Source organism: Pimephales promelas, chromosome 13 (assembly GCF_988280905.1).
Source record: "Pimephales promelas chromosome 13, fPimPro1.hap1.1, whole genome shotgun sequence".
Classification (NCBI taxonomy): domain Eukaryota; kingdom Metazoa; phylum Chordata; class Actinopteri; order Cypriniformes; family Leuciscidae; genus Pimephales; species Pimephales promelas.
The window spans coordinates 11247540-11274483 of NC_142781.1; the positions used below are offsets into that span (position 1 = coordinate 11247540).

At 39.0% G+C, this 26944-nt stretch overlaps 1 protein-coding gene across 1 annotated transcript in view; it reads right to left on the reverse strand.

Moving 5' to 3' along the window:
• Positions 1-26944, reverse strand: part of LOC120493730 (exostosin-1) — a 358315-nt gene that overhangs the window by 7841 nt on the left and 323530 nt on the right. The window contains exons 9-10 of the mRNA XM_039692526.2: positions 23397-23486; positions 11883-12043 (exon numbers count right to left, since the gene is read on the reverse strand). Of these exons, the coding sequence (XP_039548460.2) occupies positions 11883-12043; positions 23397-23486 (251 nt within the window). The remainder of the gene's footprint in view (positions 1-11882; positions 12044-23396; positions 23487-26944) is intronic.

Here is a 26944-nt window from a genome sequence, read left to right on the forward strand (position 1 = left end):
CGCCTCCTCGCATAAAGCTTTCTTACACAAAACATGTCTTACAAATTTTAAATCAATGTATTGTTTTATCTGAATGAGTTAGCGGGATGATTTTCACAGTTTTGAAGCAAATATTCTAGGCTACATGATATATTTTTTCACAAACCATGCATTATCGCCATTATCATACATGATGCTTTAGTTACCAACATTCTTCAAAATATCTTCTTTTGTGTTCCACTCAAGAAATACTGTTTCTTTAACAAGCTTATAATTATTTATCATATTTTCATTTATGAGAAACATTTTAGACAAATTAAATGAGTGCTTCATTAAGAGAAACCTAAACATTCTTCTTGGTGGGACTGAGATAGTCACTCATGATATCCTTCACAGACAGAGACAGGAGGAGCTCACCCTGCTGTGAGAACCTCAAAAAGACAGATGTTTTAATTTCTGTGAGTGACACCTACTCTCTCTCTCTCTCTCCGTCCTTATTAATCTGAATCTCCTTTCCTGCCTGCAGATGTCTTGCCTGTCATTCTCTTTCCTTCCTTCCTCCTCTTTTACTCTCTCTCTCTTTGAGGGAAAGCCATCAAAACGTTTCTCTCAGCCCTGCAGGTGGCTTATCTCTCTTCACACGTTTATTTATGTCTTTTTCTTCTGTGCACTTTAAGCTCGGGTCACTTTGCAGGTGGTGTGTCAGCTCACTGACCAGTAGCAAAGCAGTTAATCTGTGTGTCGGGTGTGTGATGTGTCAGTCTGAAGGTCTGTGTGTGTGTGTGTGTGGCTCTGTTGTGAGTGATGAGTTTGGAGACCTTCGGCTAAAACAAACTGTGAACTCCATCTCACCCGTGCCATTTATCGTTAAAATATGGCCAGTGAAGCTGTCAGACTGAACATTTATTACCTGCTTTAATATCAGCCTGTCTCTGAGCGATCTCTATTGCAGCAGGTCTCACATTCAGCTTTTACAAGCATCTGACACTGACCTCGTACCAGCATCTTGTCTAAATTCAGTGAGAATCTGCAACAGTGATTCAAGATTCAACACGCTGTGAATCCCTGCTGTGCTGTTGCTTGGGTGCTGTGGTTACTACAGTGTTTCTGTGTGATTGCTCAGGTGCTCTTAGTGTTTTTTATAGTATTGCTATGGTGTTGTGGATGGTTACTACTGTGTTTCAATGATGTTGCTAGGGTGTTGTGGTTACTACAGTGTTTCTGTGCAATTGCTAAGGTGCTCTTAGTGTTTTTATAGTGTTGCTATGGTGTTGTGGATGGTTACTACTGTGTTTCAATGATGTTGCTAGGGTGTTGTGGTTACTACAGTGTTTCTGTGTAATTGCTAAGGTGCTCTTAGTGTTTTTATAGTGTTGCTATGGTGTTGTGGATGGTTACTACTGTGTTTCAATTATGTTGCTAGGGTGCTGTGGTTACGACAGTGTTTCTGTGTGATTGCTAAGGTGCTCTTAGTGTTTTTATAGTGTTGCTATTGTGTTGTGGATGGTTACTACTGTGTTTCAATGATGTTGCTAGGGTGTTGTGGTTACTACAGTGTTTCTGTGTGATTGCTAAGGTACTCTTAGTGTTTTTATAGTGTTGCTATTGTGTTGTGGATGGTTACTACTGTGTTTCAATGATGTTGCTAGGGTGCTGTGGTTACGACAGTGTTTCTGTGTGATTGCTAAGGTGCTCTTAGTGTTATAGTGTTGCTATTGTGTTGTGGATGGTTACTACTGTGTTTCAATGATGTTGCTAGGGTGTTGTGGTTACTACAGTGTTTCTGTGTGATTGCTAAGGTGCTCTTAGTGTTTTTATAGTGTTGCTATTGTGTTGTGGATGGTTACTACAGTGTTTCAATGATGTTGCTTGGGTGTTGCGGTTACTACTGTGTTTCTGTGTGATTGCTAAGGTGCTCTTAGTGTTTTTATAGTGTTTCTAGGCTGTTGCTAGAGTGTTGTGGTTACTACAGGGTTTCTATAGGATTGCTAAGATGCTCTGAGTGTTTTTAAAGTGTTGCTGTTGCTATGGTGTTGTGATTATTACTGTTTCCATGCGATTGCCAAGGTGCTCTTAGTGTTTTTATAGTGTTGTTATGGTGTTGTGGGTGGTTACTACTGTGTTTCAATGATGTTGCCAGGGTGCTGTGGTTACTACAGTGTTTATGTGTGATTGCTAAGGTGCTCTGAATGTTTTATAGTGTTGCTAGGCTTTTGCTATGGTGTTGTAGTTACTACAGTGTTTCTATAGGATTGCTAAGATGCTCTGAGTGTTTATAAAGTGTTGCTATGCTGTTGCTATAGTGTTTTGGTTACAGTATTTCTGTGTGATTGCTAAGGTGCTCTGAGTGTTTTAAAAGTGTTGCTATGGTCTTGTGGTTACTACCGTGTTTCTATGTGATTCCTAAGATGCTCTGAGTGTTTTTAAAGTGTTGCTATGCTGTTGCTATGGTGTTGTGGTTACAGCATTCCTGTGTGATTGCTAAGGTGCTCTGAGTGTTTTTAGACTGTTCCTATATTGTTGCTAGAGTATTATGGTTACAACAGTGTTTCAATCCCCCTGCTGATGTTAGGTGGGTGTTATTGATGCTGCTGATAGGGTGTTATCGATGGGCACTACAGTGGTTCTGTGCAATTGCTAAGGTGCTCTGAGTATTTTTAGTTGCTAAGGGGTTGTGGTTTCTACAGTGTTTCTATGCGATTGATAAGGTGCTCTGAGTTTTTTTTATAGTGTTGCTTTGCTGTTGCTAAGGTTAGTGGATGGGTTGTGGATGGTTACAACAGTGTTCGTATGTGATAGGTCTTTTAGTGTTTCTATGTTGTTTCTAAAGTGCTCTGTGTGAGTGTTGCTATGCTGTTGCGGATATTTAATATAGTGTTTCTATACTATTGCTAAGGTGCTCTGAGTGTTTTTAGACTGTTGCTATGGTGTTGTGAATGGTATCCAGAGTGTCTTTGTGTGGTTGCTAAGGTGCTCTGGATGTTTTTAGAGTGTAGAGTGTTGTAACCTTTCTGTTGCTAGGTTGTTGTAAGTAGTTAGTACAGTGTTTGTGGATTTTTGGTTGAACTCAAAGGCCCCACCCCCACTGTCCAACATAATATTTAAAGGCTCCCCAAGATAAGTTAAGACATTTCTTGTGGTGTTTCTGCTGTAATTATTCCAACTTTTCTGTGAACAGAAACTGGGGGTATTGATTTATTTATCAACCTCAAGTCATTTTGTGATTCCTGTAATAAATGTTTCTTATACCAAAAGATGTGAATATGAAGGAAAATTGCAACATCACCCCAGTCTCCCTATAAGGTTAGAAGTAATAAGTGCACTAGAGCCAATTATATCTACACTCTAAAAAATGCTGGGTTGTTTTAACCCAATTTTGGGTCAAATATGGACAAACCCGAAATGTTGGGTTAAAAATATAATGTAAAAATTTAACCCAACGGCTGGGTTAGTCCATATTTGACCCAAAGTTGGGTTAAAACAACCCAGCATTTTTTAGAGTGTACTCATGATAAAAGACAAATTCATATTGACATCACTAGAGAGAGACGACACAAAATATTTATGTGCTAGATATTCAATAAACTACTTTACAAAATCTAGCTATATGTGTAGCTTGATGATTCTTGGTATATCCCTTGTATCTCAGAGTTAAATTTAACAAGCTAAGAAACAAATCAGCCCTTTCTTTCCACAGGGAAATCAGTGTACTATATACAAGTTTTTGTTGTGCTTTATTCAAAGGGACTTCAGACTTTATGACTGATGGTCCAGCTATGAAAAATGTTATAAATTCAATTTCATAAGTGTAAATGTTCATGGGGTATGTTTTCATGACATGTGTGATTGTTTAGACATTTTTTCTTCTACATAAAGCTCACTGAGTTGTGAGGTGCTATGACACATGAAAAGGATAGGATGAATATAATTAGACAACGTAACAACACTTTTCTTCACGGTCAAGTTCGCCCATGATATACTAAGCTCCAACAAACATAAATAAAACACATGCATCAGAACAGTACGTACCTAGTTACTGTGAGAACAGTAGTAACTAGTTACACGTTTCAGTAATAATATTAATTTTCCTGGTAACTAGTAGTGTAACTAATTACTAGTAAAATTTAAGTACAAAACAAAAATGGCTAGTTACTAGTTATCACTAATGATTTGAAATTCAAAAATCCAATCAAATAATTTTTATATATTTTTTTCATACTTTTTATATCAAAGCTATATTTTAATATTGTAAGGAGAAAGGATGACATCAAAAACATCAATGTCACATGCAAATTGTGTGGTGGTACTAAGACTTTGTCTACTGCGATCAACTCAAACTCAAATCTCCTGAAACACCTTTTACGACAGCACATCAACGTGAAACTCATTGGGAAAAAAAAAATCAAACCCTGCTGAAGATGATGGCTGTAGCCCTAAAATGGCTTAACAACAAAAATTGAATTTTTATCGTGCTGGACAGCAGCCTACAACAATCGAAAAAGAAGGGGTATGTGGTTGATGAAATGTTGCCTATCTCCACGATTGACTCTCCATCTTTTAATATTAGGCTATTAATAACATATATTTATATAGCGCCTTTCACGATACCCTTTGTTTTACACTTTTTTTATCTGTAACTTTCATGGATTTACAGGCTGCAAAAACGATGCAATTACCAATTTTTCTGGGTGTAATGGAAAAGTAAAGTAACTAGTAGTTTAACTAATTACTATTGGCCAGGAGTAATAAGTAATAATATTACTTTTGAAATGAGTAATTAGTAATGAGTAATATATTACATTTTTGAGTACTGATCATACCTCTCTTAAATGGCATTTGTACTTTCACATATTCAACAGTCTATTACAATACGCACATTAAGAGTGTTTCAAGTCAGACCTGGCTCTATGTCTCTTCACCAATATATGCATATGCAAAAGTTAGTGTTCTCTTTCGAATCGGAACTCGTGTTGCATCCCCTAGAGGGCGCTATGGGGAATGCCTCGGATGTGATACGACAATGAACACAACAACCAAGATAATGAACTTGACACTGGCTGGCGGCCGCCTACGACGTAACTACTGGTGCGACCGGGAGTATAAAAGGGCACCAGTGACTTACGTCATCCCCTTTCTTGTCTTCTGTTTGAACGTGTGTCTAACGGGAAGTCTATGGCTAGCATTAGAGCTAAGTTCATTAGAAAGTGTGTGTGTATCCATGTCAGTGTTTTCTGACACCTGATGACACACACAATATGTCCGTTATTTGTATGGGCATGGAGCATGGATGCTCAGTCCTTGATGGGGCTGTTGGGGTGCATTGAAACTTCACTATCGTCTGTCCCTCTTCACGAGGGAATTGAGACGGCCATCTGTGCCTCGCGGTTTAGGACCTACTACGGCTGAGGCGAGTAGGAGACTGAGGTTTTGGAGCTTGCGGATGAGTTCGAGATAGGTATGAATATTTCTCATTCATCTGCTGCTTATGAGAGGAAGCTGCCAGATTGTGATGATGTGCTGTCACTTACGTTATCTGATTCGGCAGCGAGCGCGCTCCTAACTTCGAGCCAAGACGAGCAGGAAGAGGCTGGTGAGATTGAAGATGTTTGTCCCGCATAACTTCAAATTAGATCTACCGTGGAAGCGCGAGAAGCACAAGGTTGCTCGTAGTCACTTGGATGAACGCTTTTTCAGGACATAATCGTCCAGCTCATACGAGCCTTCCCTTTCTTCCAGATCTTAATGCTGAGGTGGACAGATCATGGAGAAAGCCATAATCAGCCTGCATCCATCGCATTCAAGCGAACTATGCTGATTGGCAGGGGATGCGGGTGTGAGGATCTCTTGATGGGTGAGGCATCAGCATTGAATGCTCCATCTCTGTCTACTAAACCTCTGTGTGTCATATTTAGCCATAATGGCAGAGCATATTAGGCAGTGTGTCTGGCTGGTGCGACGCTGCACACTCTGACTGTGCTGTAGGCCTAACAGGCCAACCTGCTGAAAGACCTGGACCAGGAGCTTCTCCCTGAAGCAGTAGAGGAGCTGCACCGCACCACAGATTTGGCTCTCCGTGCAACAAAAACTGCCGCAGCGATCAGTCGATCCACAGTGGCCATAGTGGCAGTGAAGATTGGGTGAACCGGGTTGACATCTGTGAGAAAGAGAAAAAAATGCTCCACGATGCATTAGTTTCGCCCCCTCTGAACTTTACAGCACATTCATTGAGACGATGCTTGGTAGGTTTAGGTCCGTGCCTCAGACTGCGAAGGGGTCTGGCTTATCCCAGTCTCAGGACCGGAGACTGGAGGCCTCCTCTTGAGAGTCTTTATGCTTTCCTCAAATAGCACCATCAAGTAGTTGGATTTCTGTAAGCCTCCTTGGCATATTCTGATTATAGGACATTGCTAGGCCTCCTCTCGCTCCTCTCTGCTCTTTTTAAGCTTCACGTGCATACAGTACAAGTTGATTATGCTCCATCAAACCTTCTCAGGAAGCTGTTTTTGGCTCTCTGAGCCACTTTAGCTGTAGCTTAGGTCTGGAGTATTGTTATGGTGCGTTCACACCGGACGTGAATAGCGCGTCAGGCGTGAGTGATTTCAATGTTAAGTCAATGGAAAGACGCGTTACGCGCAATAAAAATTCCTGCGGCACGAATGAGGCGTAGAGAGCGGTGCGGTAGGCGCGAATACGCCTCATTCTTGCGAACTTGCGAATTGAGCATTTGGCGCGTTAAGCGCGAATGATTTAGTTAGTGCTATTTGTGCATTCTCGCGTTTGATGCGAATTCGCGCCTGCTGCCCGAGTTGAAAAATCGGAACTTTGCCGTCAATTCATGCCACGTTAACCAATCGGGAGACTAGCTGCGTGCTCACGTGGTGAAGTATCTGGATGCTTCAATAACTTATTTTGTAATATGTGACCCGCTCTGGCAAAATGAGTCGGAAGTCGCAACGTTCCATTTTAAGATATGGGCCGATTATGTGGAAAAACAATGAAATAACAAATTTTTTTTTTTTTGCTAATTTCAAAGAACAGACATTCAAAAATAATCTCCCAAAGTTTCGTAGTCCAGATAATTGAGTAAAGGTATTTAAATGACGATTAAAGTTGTCAAAGCTTTAAATTCACTGAAATAAGTTGCTCCTCTCAACTCCCCTCGTCACCTCTGAGCATTTCCCGGGTAGCCTATCCGCTGAAACGTTGAACTCAAAGTGTTGAACTCACTGGAGGCTTCTAACCTAAGCTTTGTGAGTATACTTATCTGCAAGAAGAATTCATGTAAGGCTGTAACGATCGCAACACATCCACGAACCTGTGTTGCAATGAGAAGACACGTCCCTTCAAATCCCGGCGTTATCCTGGAGTTATCCTCCACATCTTTAAATTAGGCTACTATTAGTATTATTTGAAGTTAACGTTATAAAATATGTAGACCTACACCACAAAACTAGTTAAATTATTACTAAATTGTTTAAAATTGGGCAATTTCAGCGTTATGGAGGAGATCCATAATTCCCAGATAATTAAATCTTTTAATAAATAGGCCTATGTGAACCATGCACAAACCAAAAGTAATACCCACCGGATGAAGAAGGGTTGACTCTCCCCAGAACATAAAATCTTTTATTTTATTTTCCGTGTTCGCATTTATGAGGAAAAAACAATGATACGGACATGACCGTTCTCTGGAAGCAGCACTAAAACTTTCACAGAGCCTAAACAGAAAGCAAGCACAAAGCCGTTCTTTAAAGTGAATTTCGTTTGGAAATAATTGTATCTAAATTTAAATCAATGTTTCATCAACCATCTACCAAGGATTTAATAATAAGAAATAAATTGCAGACAAAGGATAGGCTAGGCCTAATCACGACACGGAGCGGCAGCACGTGAACTGAAGTTCGTCTCATGAACCGAAAGTCAGCGTATAAGGTATCCTACTTGCCTCACAGACTTGAGAAATATATTATTGAAATGTTTTCTTTTAAACAAAACCATTCAAAACGAAAGAAATGAGACTGCTCTCTGCTTATGTGGGCTAATCCGTATGAAAAGTGAAGAATTTCTCTCTGGCTCCTCTGTTCAATCTTTCTGATTTTAGAACATTTTTGTAAAAGTGCCTTTTTAATTATTTATTCCAAATAACTTAAATAATTTGAACTTCAGCCTGGTTAAATCATATTTATATATATATTAATGTATTTGGTCAAATTAAGCTATAAAATAAATAGTTTATCTTTTAAAATGCAATGGATTTTGAAAGATATCAACAAAAAAATGGGCAAAAAAACTTTAAAAGCAATTTTCTCAGGTTTTCAATTGGAAAAAAAGGGCAGACGACCAGAATTCAAATGTGTATATCTTTACAACCATTCAAGGTATGACTTAATTTGATATAATTTGAAAGCTCATGGTGCCCTCTTTCAATTAATACCAAAATCTCAATTTTTAAATTTGGGTCACTGTGACTCATTTTGCTGGATCAGGTCACATATGACTAAATGCCTGGTGTGGTTCTAATGCACAACAAAGCAAATATTTTATCACTTAAAACTTTATTTCAATATACAAGGCATGTTCATTTTGTATTGAATGTTATTTATTACATATCTAGATTATATGAAATATTATTATGATGTAAAGACAACCAACATACATGTGCATAAGTTCGTGTCTGGACGTGAGAGAGAAAAAATTCAGAGGACAGGTTAATAACTTTTTGAGGCTTGCTTTATCATCAAAACAAAAATAAATGACAGATTAGATGGATGAGGTCGAGGGTGATCAAACAGGTCATCAAACTGGAGGTGGGACAGACGGAAGTACCGCTGACAGCGGCGCAGCCCCTGGAGCGATCAAATGGTGAAACTCGCCAAAAGTTTCGCCTCCGAAGGGTCCGGTAGACACAAATACGGCGACGATGATCCCCACGCGGCTGTTCTGCTCTCCAAAGCAAATACAGAGCGGTGACTCTCTCGATGAATGCTCGATCAACATAAAAAAATAACCACCAATGGATTTTGATTCAGACGAGTGTGACGCACGTAAATTTCGCTTCAAAGTTTGGTTTTATACACGCATCAATTTTGCTCTTGACGCGCGAATGGATTCAAAGTGTTCAAGCGTATAACTAGACGCGGTAGGTGTGAATTTGACGCACTATTCGCGTCTGGTGTGAATGCACAGTTAGGCTTCTTCTCATTATAAGAATCTTCCTGTGAGGCATTGTTGTCAAGCCGTTAGGCTACCTTTGAGGCTCTTTGGCAACTGCTTTTATAGAAACTGCTCCTCAGTGCTCCGCCTGGGGCAGCATCGAGTTGTTAGGCATTGTTGCCTCCTTGATAAGAGCTTGCACAGGGTAACAATGCTTGAGCCTCATCGGCTATTCTTTTGCTAAAGTGTTGCTTGGCCTCTGTTCCCCAGGAGCTCCACTCCAAAAAAAAATTAGCTCTTTTGCAATTCCGAGTTTTAGGGTCTCTTTGAGCCTCCTTGGAGCTGCCCTCTCCTGAAGACAACAATTGAATGACGTATTTCCCAGGTGCCCTTTTATACTCATGCTTGCATGAGCAGTGATATCATAGGCTGCCACCTGCCCATGTCAAGTTCATTGTCATGTTTAGACTTATGCTTCAGACAATGGTCACGCCAGAGGCATTCCCCATAGTGCTCTGTAGAGGACGCAGCATCTTGTTTACCTTCTCAGGGAACCATGCTTGCATAACCTGAGACGTTTTGGTTATTGTGTATGTAATACCCTGTGAAGAAGATAAGCAAGTAAGCAGATTAAAATAAGCAAAGGATTTTTCTTATTTTGTAAAGGATTAGTAAACTCAACTAATCAGGTTGTATTAGCTATGGCAAACTGACTACGGATATTTTAAGATGACACACACTTTAATCCACAGCTGTGCTTGGGTCTCAGAAACAATTGAAAAAAAACAACAACAACTAAAGTTCACTGCAAAAATTGTATACATTTGCGTCTCTTTTTTTTCATTCCATCCAACCTTGCAACATTGTGCAACATAATTATTTGTGTTGATTAGCCCTCGGAAGCTATCATACTGCAGTTATACTGTTTGAAAGTATTTTAATTAAAAATCACCAATACTGTTGATTTTACAGGCACTTTTTTAAAGCAGTGGCAACTGGTGCTTTTCAATTTTGGGACAGCTAATAATGATTTTAAATTAACCTAATCATAATTTTTTTAAAGTTCTTATTAATTATTGGCCACTTGTTGCAAGTTCAATATTCAAAAGCACCTTTAAGCACCAAATAAATAATTGGGGCTTCCACGCAGGACAAAATAAAATGATTTAAAGCTCAACGTTCAATGAAAAATTATCAATTATCATCAACACGTCATTTGCAAAAATAGCTCAGAAGTAAACTATAGTACGATAAATGGGAGACCACAGCAAAAAATAATTTCCATTTGCTAAAACACCCAAAGAAGAAAATCCATTATTGCATTTTCATGACTTTCCAAAAGACCCATTTCACAATCCCAATATTTGTCCAAAGTAAATGAGAGGGGTATTACTGAAGATTACACCATCTAGTTTTATGAAAACTGTCAGCATCCTGGTATAGCGGTACACGTTATTATTGTATTTTTTTCTCCATTGTATATTTTTGTAATCATTATACTGTAAATTAGTTTTAACACTCAAAATTAATTTTGTGAAAACTGTTTTGAAATGGGGCATTGCTTTCCCATGAAAACAGTACTTTTAAATTTGAACTTCAAATTTGGAACACAGCTTAGACATCCGCTCATCGGACACTTCAGAACTGCCTTCTTCATGGCATAGATTCAACAAGGTGCTGGAAACCTTCCTCAGAGATTTTGGTCCATATTGACATGATAGTATCACACAGTTGCTACAGATTTGTTGGCTATACATCCATGATGTGAATCTCGCATTCCAATGTCCCATGGTGACTGTTTTGATAATAGTGAGTTACTCATTGTCATGTTCAAGAAACCAGCTTGAGAAGATTTGAGCTTTGTGACATGGTATACTATCCTGCTGGAGTAGGAAACTGTATCATGGACAACACACATATGGGACTACAGAAGGTGAATCATATCATATGGGCATCTAGCCCAGTACAAGGGCTGACCGGTCGGGCATACACACAAGTACACACAAGTACTGGGCCTGTGTCAGATGCCTCCAGAGCGTCATACTGCCAAAGGATGCTGGAGGAACCCAATTCAGGGTTTCACTATAAGACCTGCCACTGCTGCATTGTGGGTTTCCATTTTCTCAAAACACCTCACTTTATTTAAAGGAGAACTCCGGCGCAAAATGAACTTTTGGTCTAATTATACATTGGTATCGACCATTCTCTGAGATTTGTTTTCATGATAATTTAATGTAAAGAGTTTTATCTCTAAAAACTGTTTAGCGTATACTCTAGTATATGGGGGCATATAATTAGTAAAAAGAAATTGCTAGTTAACCCACTAACAAGGCTCAAAATAGCCCAACACTAACACAGTAACATAATGAGGGTCCCTACATGCAAAAAAAAGCATTGAGAACTTTGTAAGTGTACAGACCGTTTAATAAGAAGATATTTTATAAAGACAGTGCACTTCGTGTATACAGGCGGCGCCATCTTTGGAAAACAGTCTCGACAAGTCGAACCATGAACGACGTGCCAAGTAAGATGAACTGTATGAAGTTCAGATAAGTTCTGAACTGTATGAACGGCATTCGTGGTTCGAATTGTCGAGACTGTTTTCCAAAGATGACCAATGACCCCCCCCCCCCGCCTCCAAAAAAAGTCGATGCATTACTTTTGACAGCCCTAGTTAAAACTCAATTACATATTATAGTAATATAATAGTAAATTCTGAAAAATAGAAAAAATTGTTCTCTGGAGATTACCTGTGGTAGAACGCAGCTCCTGTCAGCACCATGGAGTATTCGTTGGTCCATTTAGAGGTATAACCCCACCTCCCCTTCCCACTGTCCCAGTAATGGCTGCGTGCTGGGTAGCCCACAATACGATCTGGAAAACTTTGCCATACAATGAAGGCAAAATCCACCTGCAAACACAGAGAGGTGCGCAATTTAGATTAAAAAAGTTCTGAATTAAACTACAGTAAATAAAGAAGTTTCATTTTTGCTTTTCCTTTAAGAACGAAGACATCATGTTCCTGTCGATTATCTCTTCAAACGTAAGATAAAAACAAAGTGAACACACTGCTTAAGAAACTCATCAGAGGAGATTAAAGAAGTAGAATTAACAAAAGCAACATTTGCTCTCTTGATAGAGTCTTAAAAGAATTGTCACAGGCAAACTTCCAATGAGATAAATGGATCAAAAGAGCCAATGCGTGTTAAAAGAGAACAAGCCTTTTCTAACTCATCTCTTTATTCATAGCCTTGGATTTTTTAATGCCTTCAGACATGCTTCAATGTCAACACAACTAACTTGTCTGCGTGCAGGGGATGAGAGCCGTTCTTGCTCTGTCAAAGTCAGTGTGTGCACATATTAAAAAATGAACCCTCAAATCAGAGGAAAAGGTTGCAAACGTCCCCCTTAATGTTACAATAGATTAATCGCTGCATTAGTCGTAGACTCAGAGCTAGATTTATGACATCATGCAAATAATGTGGCCGGAAGGAATTACGGCTTTAAGGCGCACCATTTTAGCAATGCAGTGGGGGTGACACACTGAAATTTGCTGCATTTATTATGTGTACCGGACCTTGATTATGGATCTGAGTGAGTGGGAAAGATGAATGGAAGATAGAATCACGCTGCTTTTTTCAAGAAGAAAGTCACTCTATTATAATGAATGTAACTACTTGTCTAAAACAATTTTTTCGTGAAACTTTGGGCAAAAAAGGTCAATACTGAAATTATTCGTGCAGATGCTGTTACTACGATGTAACATACCCAGCGCCCCATATAAGTGCAAGGAGGTAGTCCTCCATACCGAAGGGGGTGGAAGGGATGGTCGAAGCTGCTCTTCCTACCCCAGGCATGAGTGCATTGGAACTCAATTCCCATTGTTTTTCAGCCATGACCATAATGCTGGGGAAGCGTGCCTAATCCCAAAAGAGGGGACTACACTACACCTCACCAGGCCCAAAGAGAGGTAACGTGTGGAGGTTACACATAGGGTCTGACACCTCCGTGAAGTTGGCCCCCCACCCAACGCAAAACGTCGTCAAAATATGCTCAATCGTTTGTGCTGGTTTGTGCTGTAAAAAGTTTCGTTTGTGCTGCTTCGGTTTTTTAGATATTAAAATAATATTTTTAGGTCATTCTGAGGTCACTCAGCCCCCCCACATGATCCAAATTCACCCAAAATAGTCTCGTTCGTTTGTGCTTCGTTTGTGCTGGATTGTGCCGGTAAAATTTTCGTTTGTGCTGCGTCAGGTTTTAAAATAACAGACTTTGAATTATAGGCGATGACGTCATCAGCCCCCCGCATGCTCCAAATTAATCCAAAATAGTCTCGTTCGTTTGTGCTCCGTTTGTGCTGTTTTGTGCTGTAAAAAGTTTCGTTTGAGCTGCTTTGGATTTTTAAATATTAATCATTGAAGGTTAGGTCGATGACGTCACTCAGCCCCCCACATGCTTCAAATTCATCCAAAATAGTCTCGTTCGTTTGTGCTCCGTTTGTGCTGGTTTGTGCTGTAAAATGTTTCGTTTCAGCTGCTTCGGTTTTTTAGATATTAAAATATTTTTAGGTACGTCACCTGAGGTCACTCAGCCCCCCACATGATCGAAATTCACCCAAAATAGCCTCGTTCGTTTGTGCTTCGTTTGTGCTGGATTGTGCCGGTAAAAGATTCATTTGTGCTGCGTCGGGTTTTAAAATATTAGACATTAGGCTACATTATTAATGATGACTTCACCAGCCCCCCACAAATCCAAAATTCACCCAAAATAGTCTCGTTCGTTTGTGCTTCGTTTGTGCTGGATTGTGCCGGTAAAAGATTCATTTGTGCTGCGTCGGGTTTTAAAATATTAGACATTACATTATTATTGATGACGTCACCAGTCCCCCACATGATCCAAATTCACCCAAAATAGTCTCGTTCGTTTGTGCTTCGTTTGTGCTGGATTGTGCCGGTAAAAGATTCATTTGTGCTGCGTCGGGTTTTAAAATATTAGACATTACATTATTATTGATGACTTCACCAGCCCCCCACATGATCGAAATTCACCCAAAATAGTCTCGTTCGTTTGTGATGGATTGTGCCGGTAAAATTTTACCGTGCTGGCGTCGGGTTTTAAAATATTAGACATGAAATCAATTAGAAATGTTAGAAATGTCAATAGGCCTATTTAAGCTGAGTTGTAAAGTTTTTAAAGGTCAACATTTTTTTGTTGTGATCATAATGTTCGATATGATTAAATTTCAAAAGTTAAATCATTTTGACTTAATTCATTGTTATGAGTTTCCACATACAAAATAATAATAGTTATTAAACTAATTAGGCATATACATAGCCTACACATACAACACATACAATACCAGTCAAAAGTTTGAAAATATTTGAATAGTCCCTTCTGCTCACCAAGGCTGTATTTATTTGATCCACTTATTTCAAAATACAATTATTTCACTGCTGTTTTCTGTGAATGTATTGTGAAGTGTAATTTATTCCTGTTCTAAGCTGAATGTCAGAATCATTACTCCAGTCTTCAGTGTCACATGATCCTTCAGAAATCCGGATAATATGCTGATGTTATTAATTTGATGCTCAAGAAACATTTCTGATCATTATCAATGTTGAAAACAGTTGTGCTGCTTAATATTGTTCTTTTTTCTTCTGGAAACCAAGATACAACCATTAAACGTTTTTTGGTTAAGTAATATAAAAGAATAATAAAAGAAAGTTGATTGATTGAAAAGAAAAATACTTTTATTTAGCAAGGATGCATTCAATTAATCAGAAATTATTTTTTTATGGTTTCCACAAAAATATTAAGCATCTAAAACCCACGCAATGGGTAAGCTATTCAACATTGATAAAAAAATACAAACCTTTCTTAACTGAGCACCAATAATAATTGATCAATCAACATTTTACTATGATTTCTGAAGAATAATGTGGCATTAAAAACTGGAGTAATGACAGTAATTTCAGCTTTGACATCACAGGAATAAATTGCTATGTTTAATTAAAACAGAAAATCGTTATTTTAAAGTGTAATCATATTTTACATTATCAGTGTATGTTTGATCAATAACAACAACAAAAATCAGCCTTGGTGAGCTTAAGAGACCTTTAAAAAAATATCCAAAACTTTTGACCTGTACTGTAGCTTATAATAGATCTATAGCCTACACACACGCTGCCCTTCAAAGGCAAAGTGCAGTAAATACGCAAACAAAGAAACGGAGAAAAAAGCCTTTAAAGTTTTTATACCAACCAGTCAAACATGTTATGGGTAGATTAGTGGTAATGCATCTCCGAAACGGGACATAATTTAACCCCGATATTTTTTCACAAGACAGAACACATGTCATAAAGCCCTTTACAAGTCTTAATTCATTTTTGACTAAATGTATTTACTGCGCTTTGCCTTTGTAGGGCACAGCAAAACAGATTATGGTGCATGTATTTTTGACAATGTATTATTATAGGCTATTAACAAAACCTTATAATATGTAAAAACCGGTAAAAACACTTAGGCTACCTTGGAGTTTGTGTTACATTCACACATGATCCTCAGTGTCCGTTAAGAGTTGAATAGGCTACACACAGGATAGGTAACAGAATATTGTGATTTGGTTTGCCGTTTCGATCTTCCTTTAACTGTTGTCTTACTGTTGTGTTGCTGTCTATAATTCTCTCTCATTCAGTCATTAAAACCCGACGCAGCACAAATGAATCTTTTACCGGCACAATCCAGCACAAACGAAGCACAAACGAACGAGACTATTTTGGGTGAATTTGGATCATGTGGGGGACTGGTGACGTCATCAATAATAATGTAATGTCTAATATTTTAAAACCCGACGCAGCACAAATGAATCTTTTACCGGCACAATCCAGCACAAACGAAGCACAAACGAACGAGGCTATTTTGGGTGAATTTCGATCATGTGGGGGGCTAAGTGACCTCAGGTGACGTACCTAAAAATATTTTAATATCTAAAAAACCGAAGCAGCTGAAACGAAACGTTTTACAGCACAAACCAGCACAAACGGAGCACAAACGAACGAGACTATTTTGGATGAATTTGAAGCATGTGGGGGGCTGAGTGACGTCATCGACCTAACCTTCAATGATTAATATTTAAAAATCCAAAGCAGCTCAAACGAAACTTTTTACAGCACAAAACAGCACAAACGGAGCACAAACGAACGAGACTATTTTGGATTAATTTGGAGCATGCGGGGGGCTGATGACGTCATCGCCTATAATTCAAAGTCTGTTATTTTAAAACCTGACGCAGCACAAAAGAAAATTTTACCGGCACAATTCAGCACAAACGAAGCACAAACGAACGAGACTATTTTGGGTGAATTTTGATCATGTGGGGGGGCTGAGTGACCTCAGAATGACCTAAAAATATTATTTTAATATCTAAAAAACCGAAGCAGCACAAACGAAACTTTTTACAGCACAAACCAGCACAAACGGAGCACAAACGATTGAGCATATTTTGACGACGTTTTGCGTTAGGTGGGGGGCCAACTTCACGGAGGTGGGGCAGAACCGTGGGGCAGTGCTACATATGGAAGATCTCTGCAGTAGGTCCTACCTAGCCAGGGAGGGCTACTACCGGTGTAGAGATTGGGCAGAGCAGAACCAAACAAGGAAAGACATGGGTTTATTATCAGGGGAATACCAAGGTGATGGCATCCACTATCCAGTTGGCCAACTTGTGTTTTGGCTTTGACTTGTCTTCTCATGGCCGACCAAGGACTGAATTGGTGACAGCTCGGTGTGATAACCTAATTTCCATCAATCTGAGCGCCGTGATCGCGGCTGCGGATGCCATATGCCCCAGGAGCATCTAAAATAGTTTCAGTGGAACTGCTGTCTTCCGCCTGAAAGTATTCAGGCAGTTCAGCCCCGACTGTGCATGCTCCTTGGTGAAACATGCTGTCATACTGGCCGAGTCCCTCACCACACTGAGAAAAGAGATCATTTGCACAGGGGAGAGTTTGCTCTTTTCCCAGTTGACCAAAAAAACTCAATTGGCTGAGGGGCCTGACCACCAGGTTCCTGTATTTGCATAACTGATCCCACGACTGGGTCAGAATGAGCAAGTCTTCGAGATAGTTGCGAATGCCTACCTCCCTGACTGGGGCAAGGGCAGCCTCCGCAACCTAGTTAAAGACATGGGGAGATAGAGACAACTAAAAGGGTAGGACCTTGTACTGATATGCTTGACCCTCGAACACAAAGTGTAGAAACGGTCTGTGTCGAGGAAGAATCAAGACAAGGAAGTACGCGTCCTTCACGCTGCAAACCAATCCTGGGAACGAATCCACCTGAGATCTGTGTGAGCATCTTGAACGGGAGCCTGTGAAGGGCCCGATTTAAGACACGCAGTTTAAAGATTAGCCATTACCCCCCGCCTTTCTTGGGTATGATTAAGTACAGACTGTAAAATCCTGACTTTATCTTGCCAGGAGGACTGCAATATCCGCTGGCATAAACAGGACGCTATATGTACTGTATATATGGACCCTGAACTTAGGGGGAAATCTGGTGAACTGAATCGCATAGCAGAGTCTGATTGTGCGAATGAGCCAACGGGAAGGACTGGGAAGCACTAGCCAAGCTCCCAAGCTCCGTACGAGTGGTACCAAAGGGCCGGGTAATGTATCTTCCGTTCCGTTTTATTTCCGTTCAGCCGAGCAGGCGAATAGGCTAGGGGCCAGCCCGTGGCGTCTTGGCGGTAGAGTCACGCTGGGGCAGGATGTGCTTTATGGCCGCCATCTGCCCATGGACTGCCGAGAAGTGTTGGGCAAAGTCCTCGACAGTGTCGCTGAAGAGGAAAGCGAATTTTGTCACTGTCCTTCATCTCAGGAGGGTCCAATCATAGTTGACGTTCCTGGACCACCCGAGTGGATATCGTCAGGCCGAGGGTCCGGCTTTGCAAATCTCACTGGCCAATGTTCATTGGCTCATTTTGTTACAACTTGGAAGTGATTAGGCTCCCAGGCGAGACCCCATGACGTCAGTTCGATGCAACGTTGAAAGTGACTGACTGGATGGGAACTAGCTTTCTAAGCTACAATCTACTCATAATCGTGATAAAACAGTTGCAACAGATCTTTTGTTTCATATTGTTACGTACAATCAAATGAAACATTGTCGAAAAAGAAAAAAGGTATGGAGGGGAATTGGTTCAATCCATCGGTTGTTGATTGGATGGAGGCGGATCTGAATGCAAGTCAATTCTATAAAAGAGGTGGAGTGAGTGATTAGTTACAGGAATTTTGTGGCACAGGCGATTGACTTAAAAAAAATCGCCAAAACTTGAGTTCCCACAAGCAAAATTGGGGATCCAATAGAGATGAATTGAATGCTAACATTTGTGGCAAGGGCACATACAGTCAGATGTGCAATAAAGACAAAATGGCAAAACAAACATAGAATAAATGAAGACACAAGTTCACCTGCGGAAATAAGCACACACTAGATTAATGCTGTAATTTATATTACTTTGTCATTGTACTATAACAATTATTACCCTTTCTGGTCAATTCTTCAGGCCATTAACTGCAGCACAGACATCATAACCCATGGGCTCTGCTTTGCCGCTGTTACACCACACATGTACCTACAGTCTAATGATGCTTGACGCACAAGAAAAACTCAACCCCTATATTACATTTCCCATTTTAATAAGCTAGTTAATGAGACGAAACAATGCAATTATCAATTCCGTGGAACCATAGCGCTGCACAGTCTTAAAAAAAATTAAACTGCTACTGTTAAATATGCCATATTCTCACAATCTCAGCACTATTCAATTAAAACCCTCTCAAACGCTTAAAGGGCAATTACTGGGGCAGATTACTGTGCGAAATGAGTAGAAGCTTCTTTCCAAATGTTGCTGGATTTGTCTAAAGCCACAAGAGATTCCTCACTGAAACTGAGACTCGTTAAACTTTTGTAATACGGGTTCTGTAATCTTGTACCACTATAAAAGTTAAGTGGAAATTCTGGCCAGGCAGAGGTAAAGATGTACTAGCCGCAGTTAATAAAACATCCGTTTGCTGAATTATGAACAGCAGGTTTCAAACACACACTGAGCTTCGCCACACGTAATGAACCTGAGAAATTCGAAGCTTTCTACATCTGATTGTGATTGGATGAATACTCCCAACTTGTAACACTGAAATGGAATAATACCTTACAACATACTTAATAAAAGTGCAGTAAATGTACACTGTCAAATATTTTTTTTATAGTATACCATTTTTCCACTATTATACCATATATATATACTTATAATCTTTCCATATATATATATATATATATATATATATATATGCAAAGATTATAAGTTGAGTCTAACAGTGATAGTTAGCTTTGGAATAAAATGAAGGAAATTCAGTCATATAAACATGGTACAACTTACCCCACAGCTTCTTTGGCACATCATTTATAATAATTCATTACTAACCTTTACTTATGAGTAATGGTTTTATAGATTTGCAATTTACCAACATAATTAAACATGTACACATAGAAATTTATCTATGACATAATTTTAATCGGTAACACTTTATTTTGATAGTCCACTTTAGACATTCAACTAACTATAAGTAACTTTGCCGATACATGTCAACTAACTATCATTAGAGTACTAGTAGACTGTCAGCTTAATATCTGCTAACACTTTATTTTGTTGGTCCCCCAACTGACTGTAAGTAACTTAGCAACTACAAGTCAACTTGTTCTCCTAACCTGAACCCTAACACTTAACCCTAACCTAACAGTCTACTGACAGTCTACTACAGCCTACTAATACTTTAATGACACTTAGTTGACATGTAGTTGAAAAGTTACTTATAGTTAGTAGAATGTCTAAAGTGACTATCGAAATAAAGTGTAACCTTTTAATCTTATCTAAGCTTTGACATAATTCTAATTTTACCTGTCATTTAGAAAACAACAACAACATCACTTTTCTCAACTACAGGCAGGTGTATATGAAGGGATCTTTGTAATTGTATGGCCACATGATAAACAGTTCTCTGTCTCATACAAGATTTACAGTTGTATAAATATAAATAATTTATATCTTTCTCTCCTTAAACTTCCCCCTGGAATTAAGATAGTGTCAGAGAGTCGTGATTTTGCTAACTTCTACTGTTGGCTGTTTCAACATAATAAAATGTGCACCATCAGAGGATCAACACAATCTTTCAAGATCCAACTGCAATATACATTCCCTAACAAGATTAATTCCCACATTGTTTTTCTCCAATCCCTGCCTAGAAATTTACAAACAAGCTTCATATTCCCATAGACCCTGCCAGGAAACCTGGCCAAAAAATGTGTTTCTTTTGTTTTTAACCAGAAAATGCACTCAACCCTGTAAACTGCAAAGGGAGAATTATCCTTGCTTTGCCAACGCATCCTTTGTGGCCGCTGGATCAGCTCAGCCTTAATCAAACTTAGACATACGACACTCTAATCATCACAGCACCCTGTCTGTCTGAGAATAAATACATCCCAGAATACTTCACATTGCCTGAAACATCTTTGCCAGATGGTGCAGCCATGTTTTGTGAATTGGCACTGCAGCCAGACTGATTTACATATCACAGCTCGAGGAATGATAGTTGTTAACTACACATTTATAATCCTTTTAAATAATAATCACTCCAGATTTGGCCAATTTGCTGGGAAAACTGTAATATCATTCAGGTCTTTGAAACATTTAACTATTCTGTAACACTTTATTTCTATGTGGACATATAGATAAACAACTTTGCCACTACATGTCAACAAACTCATCAACAAACTTATCACCTATAAAAATGATTCTGTGGTGAAGTAATTACTACAGAAAAGCAAATGTAATTTCAAACCTTAAACCTGAAACCAGGGTACATACCAACATCTTTTTGTAAGTTTGGACATCAGAGTAGAGATGGCCTCTTTTTCTCTCTTTCTCTTTTCTTTGTCTAGCACATATTTTTGTCTGATTAAATTATACAGCTGAGAGAAATTAAAAAATGAGCCCAGCAGGCTGCTGATGCTGCAGTGTGCAAATATCATCTCTTCTCTCAGGGAAAATGAAGACAGAGAATTGACATTAACAAAGTGCAGTACAAACACAAAATATGCCAGCAATGGACAATACATGCAGCATCACAAATACCAATGAACAAAAGAGAATATAATGAGGTGAGGGAAAAAAAGACAGGACAGAGGAAGTAAACTGACGCTACGTTTACGCAAGTGCGTTTTTGTTTTAAAACCCATAACATTTGCTACGGTTATGCCTGCCATGTAAAACTTAATACATTTTTTTTAATCTATAAAATTACAAGCAATATTATTAATTAAATTGAATGAAATTGGAATTGAGTATTAATTAATCAAACTATTCCTTAAAAGTTAACCATTTAAAATAAGTAAAGTTTACACCAAAAAAATCAAACAAAAATGTCTGAATAGACAGACATCAACGATTAATTAAGAACTCTTTATATTGCCAACATTGAAGACACCTGATGTTAACAAGCAGAATCACTGAAGGAGAAAACCGTCATTTTAAAACAAACCTAAAACAAACACTGATCACCACAATGGTGACTTAAATGTACGTTTTTCTTTTTACTCATTTACAAACGTTTTACTCATTTTTAAATGGTTAACTTTTAAGGAATTAATTTGATTAATTATTACTCAATTCTAAAGTGTTCAATTGAATTAGTAATATTGCTTTTTTATTAGATAAAGCGCATTCATTTTTAAAGTGGCGTCCACATTTCACTGGAGTTTTCAACCCTTAGAAACCGAAACTTTTAGAAACGCTGTAGACCTCGTTTTAGTTTGAAAACTTAGTTACGCTTCAGACGGAACAAAACGGAGACTTCTGGATCATTGCGTATCCTTCCCTGATACGTCAAGCCCTTATCATATGACCATTACCAAAGTAAAGTCGTTTCACTCGGCGGCCATGTTTGAAACGCCTCTCGGACATGCAAGTGCAGCTCTAATGTTTCTGAAGGGGGAAACATCAAATTCTACAAAACTGTTCACCAAGCTTACGATTACATTTCGTATATGAAATCACCAATGAAATTCGACAACAACTGTCTCATAAATTTTGCTTATAATTGCTTGAATCATGACAGAAAACGACATTTTCCAGGCTGGATCAAACTGATGCACATGCAGAAACACACCTGACAGTTTATATAGTAACTGGAGCTTCTAACGGCAGCTGCACTGACGCGCTTACTTTAACAATCAGTGATTGGCTCTTATTTAGAAGGCGGGACATATTTAGAAGCCGCCATATTGAAAGTTGCACTTATCCCCATTTAAAACAATGCGAGTTCCGCATCTTGTGTTATTCTATAGTCTTTGACATTACAGCCCATTCTCACCCCCAAGGCGTGACCTAACTGACACCTTGGGAAGCATTTTGACCATGCTTCAATATCTGACGCTTTAGGCGCCATTTAGCAGTTAGATGATGCCTTAGGATCACGTGTAACCCTACCCCTACCCCAGACCTAAACCTACCCGTGTCATCTAACTGACGCTTTTCCTTTAGCGTCAGTTAGATAACGCCGTAGGATCGCGCCTAAAGCGTCAAATATTGATGCATGGTCAAAAGGTGACGCCTTGGGCTGAAAATGCGTTGGCCATTACACTCCAGAAAGAAACGACAATAACAGACCAGCCTCGGCAACCGCATAAACAATAACATGGACGCGGAACTGCAAGCTTTGATGTATGTAATGTAATTCGATACGTATGACTGATTCCAAAATGCGCCAGAGACAGTTGAGTACTAGAGTAATCGACAACTGTTTACATTATGATATCTGTATGTGCATGCCTAAGTGTGCATAAATGATCATGAGACATGCAATTTGGTCGTGTCATGTGGACAGAGATCTTTTCTGAAACGAGGTGTAAACACTGTGACAAAACAAAAACGCACTAGTGTGGACATAGCCTAAGAGAGTGAATGTTTGTGTTTGAGAGAGAAAGAGACCATGAAGCCATTAGCTTGGCAACAAGCTTAAACTCCATTGAAATAAGTAGTGTTGACTCAAATGATTCAAAATGATAATTATAATTCAATTCTATTTATATTTCAATCATAATGTCAATTTTGTCACTTGATTCTGAATGACAGAAACATGAAGACCATATGATGTTCCTTAACATTTCACTTAACCTTTATTGTAATGAATGAATGTGTGATTTCTCACCTCATTGGTGGACAGAACCGAGTCCTCGTCCAGGCTGAGAACTGCATCAGTTTTGATAGCTTGATGAGGGAAAAAACGGCCACTCATCGTCTGATGGGAAACAGAAAGTGACATTAGTGATTCATAGATTTTCACCACAGGTTCTGGTTGAAATGATTTAATTTACACAATCTTTGCAGTACTTTTTTGTTTTTTACACTGTTTAATACTGTATTTATTAATAGAACTTTTCTTTGGCATCCTTGTCAATCATCGCCTACATCGCCTGTGACATCTGTTTGTGTCTTATCTGTTCATCAAGTGAACGTCAGATAGGTTGAACATCTGCCAAGACAATATGTTAATTTACACCTTGCGACTGGAAAAAGGACATTAAAAAAATTAAAGTGTGTAGTGAAACTTTTATGTCATTTGAGGTTATTTATCATCCACTTTAATGGTGCATTGCTGAATTTACTGTAACATGGACACGTGTCTGTATACCAGAGTCAATATTTGTGTCTCAGGGAGACAATTTAGTGTGCCATTTGGCTCAAGAAATAACTATTTATTTTCTGCCCAATTCTAGGGTTATACTTTATTTTGATGGTTCACTTGAGACATTCTGTTGACTTTAAATAACAGTACATCTACATGTCAATTAACTAAGTTTTAGCTGAGAATTCATAGACTGTTAGGGATAGGGTTGGTGGAATAAGTTGGGGAACATAAAAATAAAGTGTTAGCAGATATTAATCTGCAGGCTGAATCTGATGACTGTTGACATACATTCACCTAAAGAATAATTAGGAACACCATACTAATACTGTGTTTGCCCCCCTTTCGCCTTCAGAACTGCCTTATTTCTACGTGGCATTGATTTAACAAGGTGCTGAAAGCATTCTTTAGAAATGTTGGCCCATATTGATAGGATAGCATCTTGCAGTTGATGGAGATTTGTGGGATGCACATCCAGGATACGAAGCTCCCGTTCCACCACATCCCAAAGATGATCTATTGGATTGAGATCTGGTGACTGTGGGGGCCATTTTAGTACAGTGAACTCATTGTCATGTACAAGAAACCAATTTGAAATGATTTGAGCATTGTGGCATGGTGCATTATCCTGCTGGAAGTTGCCATCAGAGGATGGGTACATGGTGGCCATAAAGGGATGGACATGGTCACAAACAATGCTCAGGTAGGCTGTGGCATTTAAACGATGCCCGATTGGCACTAAGGGCCTAAAATGTGCCAAGAAAACATCCCCCACACCATTACACCACCACCACCAGCCTGCACAGTGGTAACAAGGAATGATGGATCCATGTTCTCCTTCTGTTTACGCCAAATTCTGACTCTACCATCAGAATGTCTCAACAGAAATCCAGACTCATCAGGCCAGGCAACATTTTTCCGGTCTTCAACTGTTCAATTTTGGTGAGCACTTATAAATTGTAGCCGGTCTTCTGCTGTTGTAGCTCATCCGCCTCAAGGTTGTGCGTGTTGTGGCTTCACAAATGCTTTGCTGCATACCTCGGTTGTAACGAGTGGTTATTTCAGTCAAAGTTGCTCTTCTATCAGCTTGAATCAGTCGGCCCATTCTCCTCTGACCTCTAGCATCAACAAGGCATTTTCACCCACAGGACTGCCGCATACTGGATGTTTTTTTCCCTTTCACACCATTCTTTGTAAACCCTAGAAATGGTTGTGCGTGAAAATCCCAGTAACTGAGCAGACTGTGAACTGTCTGAGCAACTGTGTTTTTTTTTTTCATCAAAAACCTTAATTTCTTTTCAACTGAAGAAAGAATGACATGGACATCTTGGATGACATGGGGGTGAGTAAATTATCAGCAACATTTTTTTTTAAAGTGAACTATTCATTTAAGGGCCGCGTACACAACGCCATTTTCAACTGAAAACAGAAAAGTTTAAATGCGTTCTGGCCTTTAATTTACAAGACAGCAGTAACCTTGGTGGCCTGAGAATATAAACTTTGAAGTAGATTTCAAAGTGCAGGTTTTTAAAATAAGAGTTTTTAAAGCAATACCAATATCATCTTCGTGCAAACTTCAAAAACGTGAATCTGTGAAAACGGTGACGGCTTGCACATGTGTATTAAGTGTTTAGACTATATGCATGAACATTTGAATGTGTATGTGCACAGGCAGTTACTTGTCTGGCATCCATAATACAGACAAAAAGTCCATGATGTAATTAGCCATTCATCAATGTCACAGCACTATAAAGTATAATGTCTGCACTCAATAAGTCTATACTCTAGGGAGTGGATTAGCTTTGGATCTTAAAACAAAGTGGGGAATGCATACCAGGGCTGTGCTTCTCAAAAGCATCGTGAGCTAAGTTGATCGTAGAGACCACTGGCGCCAATGGTTCAACGATCTACTTAGGCGTACAATGCTTTTAAAAATAAAGCTCAGAATGATCAAATAATTCCAATATGCTGCATGGACAAGGCCCTGTTTACACCTGGCATGAGTTTTGGTCGTTCGGATGAGGTAGATGGAAGTAGATGAGGGAGACGCATACCCATTTATACTTGGGGTTTTAATCTGTCTCTTTTGTGCACTTTCAACCACTTCTGTCCTGATTTCTTCAAAGCTATGGGGTTTTTCAGATCTTTTAATCTAATGGACGAAATAAGCTCACGCAATATTCATATGAACACACACAACGATGACGGAAACACACACATCCTTCTTCTGGTGAGAGAACATTGTCCTTGGTATGTTTTTCATCTTCAAACCAAACTCAGGTCAGGTGTAAATAGGGTCATACTCACGTTAGCAGAAAAGGAAAGTTGTCTCTGTTGAAGAACAAGTTATTAGTCTTAGTCTGGATCTTGACTCAAATTCTCCAAATAACCAACTGTGAGTCCAGCTGCCTTTAATTAACAGAGCTGTAGAAATGAACATTTAGTAGCTAAAAAATCACTGTTTCCCACAATCGATCCACCACGCCATTAGGATGACTCTGTTTTAATCCATTACAGTAAATGGAGGCTACAGGGGGGTTCAAACCTAATTACACTATTGACTCTTCATTAATTCCATTAATAAAAGTGTTCATGTGAAAAAAGAGTAACTCTACAAGTTCAGGAATGTATTCTCATCAACACAACAATCTCCGAACCACCAGAGGGGCTGATATAGATTCAGAGAAATACAGGGAGTAGAATTTGACTAGAAATTGACTGCTGAGTTTGTGTCATTAGTAAAGATTAGTGAAGTGTACACAAGCCAAGTAAATAATTCAAGTGATGTAAATTATATAGCCTAATAATTTCATGTTATCCAGTAAATATAAAATCCAACGGTAAATCTGTTATGCTTCTGGTTGTAAAAAATAAGGCATATACAACATACTTATTGAATTTTTTAGTGTATTTAAAACATGCCCTGTCATATAGAATTCCATCGTATGTGCATTGCAACAACAAGAACAACAACAACAAAAAAATAATGTGTGAACCGAGCATATAATATATGCATATCACTGCATTTTTCATTCTGAGTCTTCTCTCATATATGTTCTGGAAAGGACTAT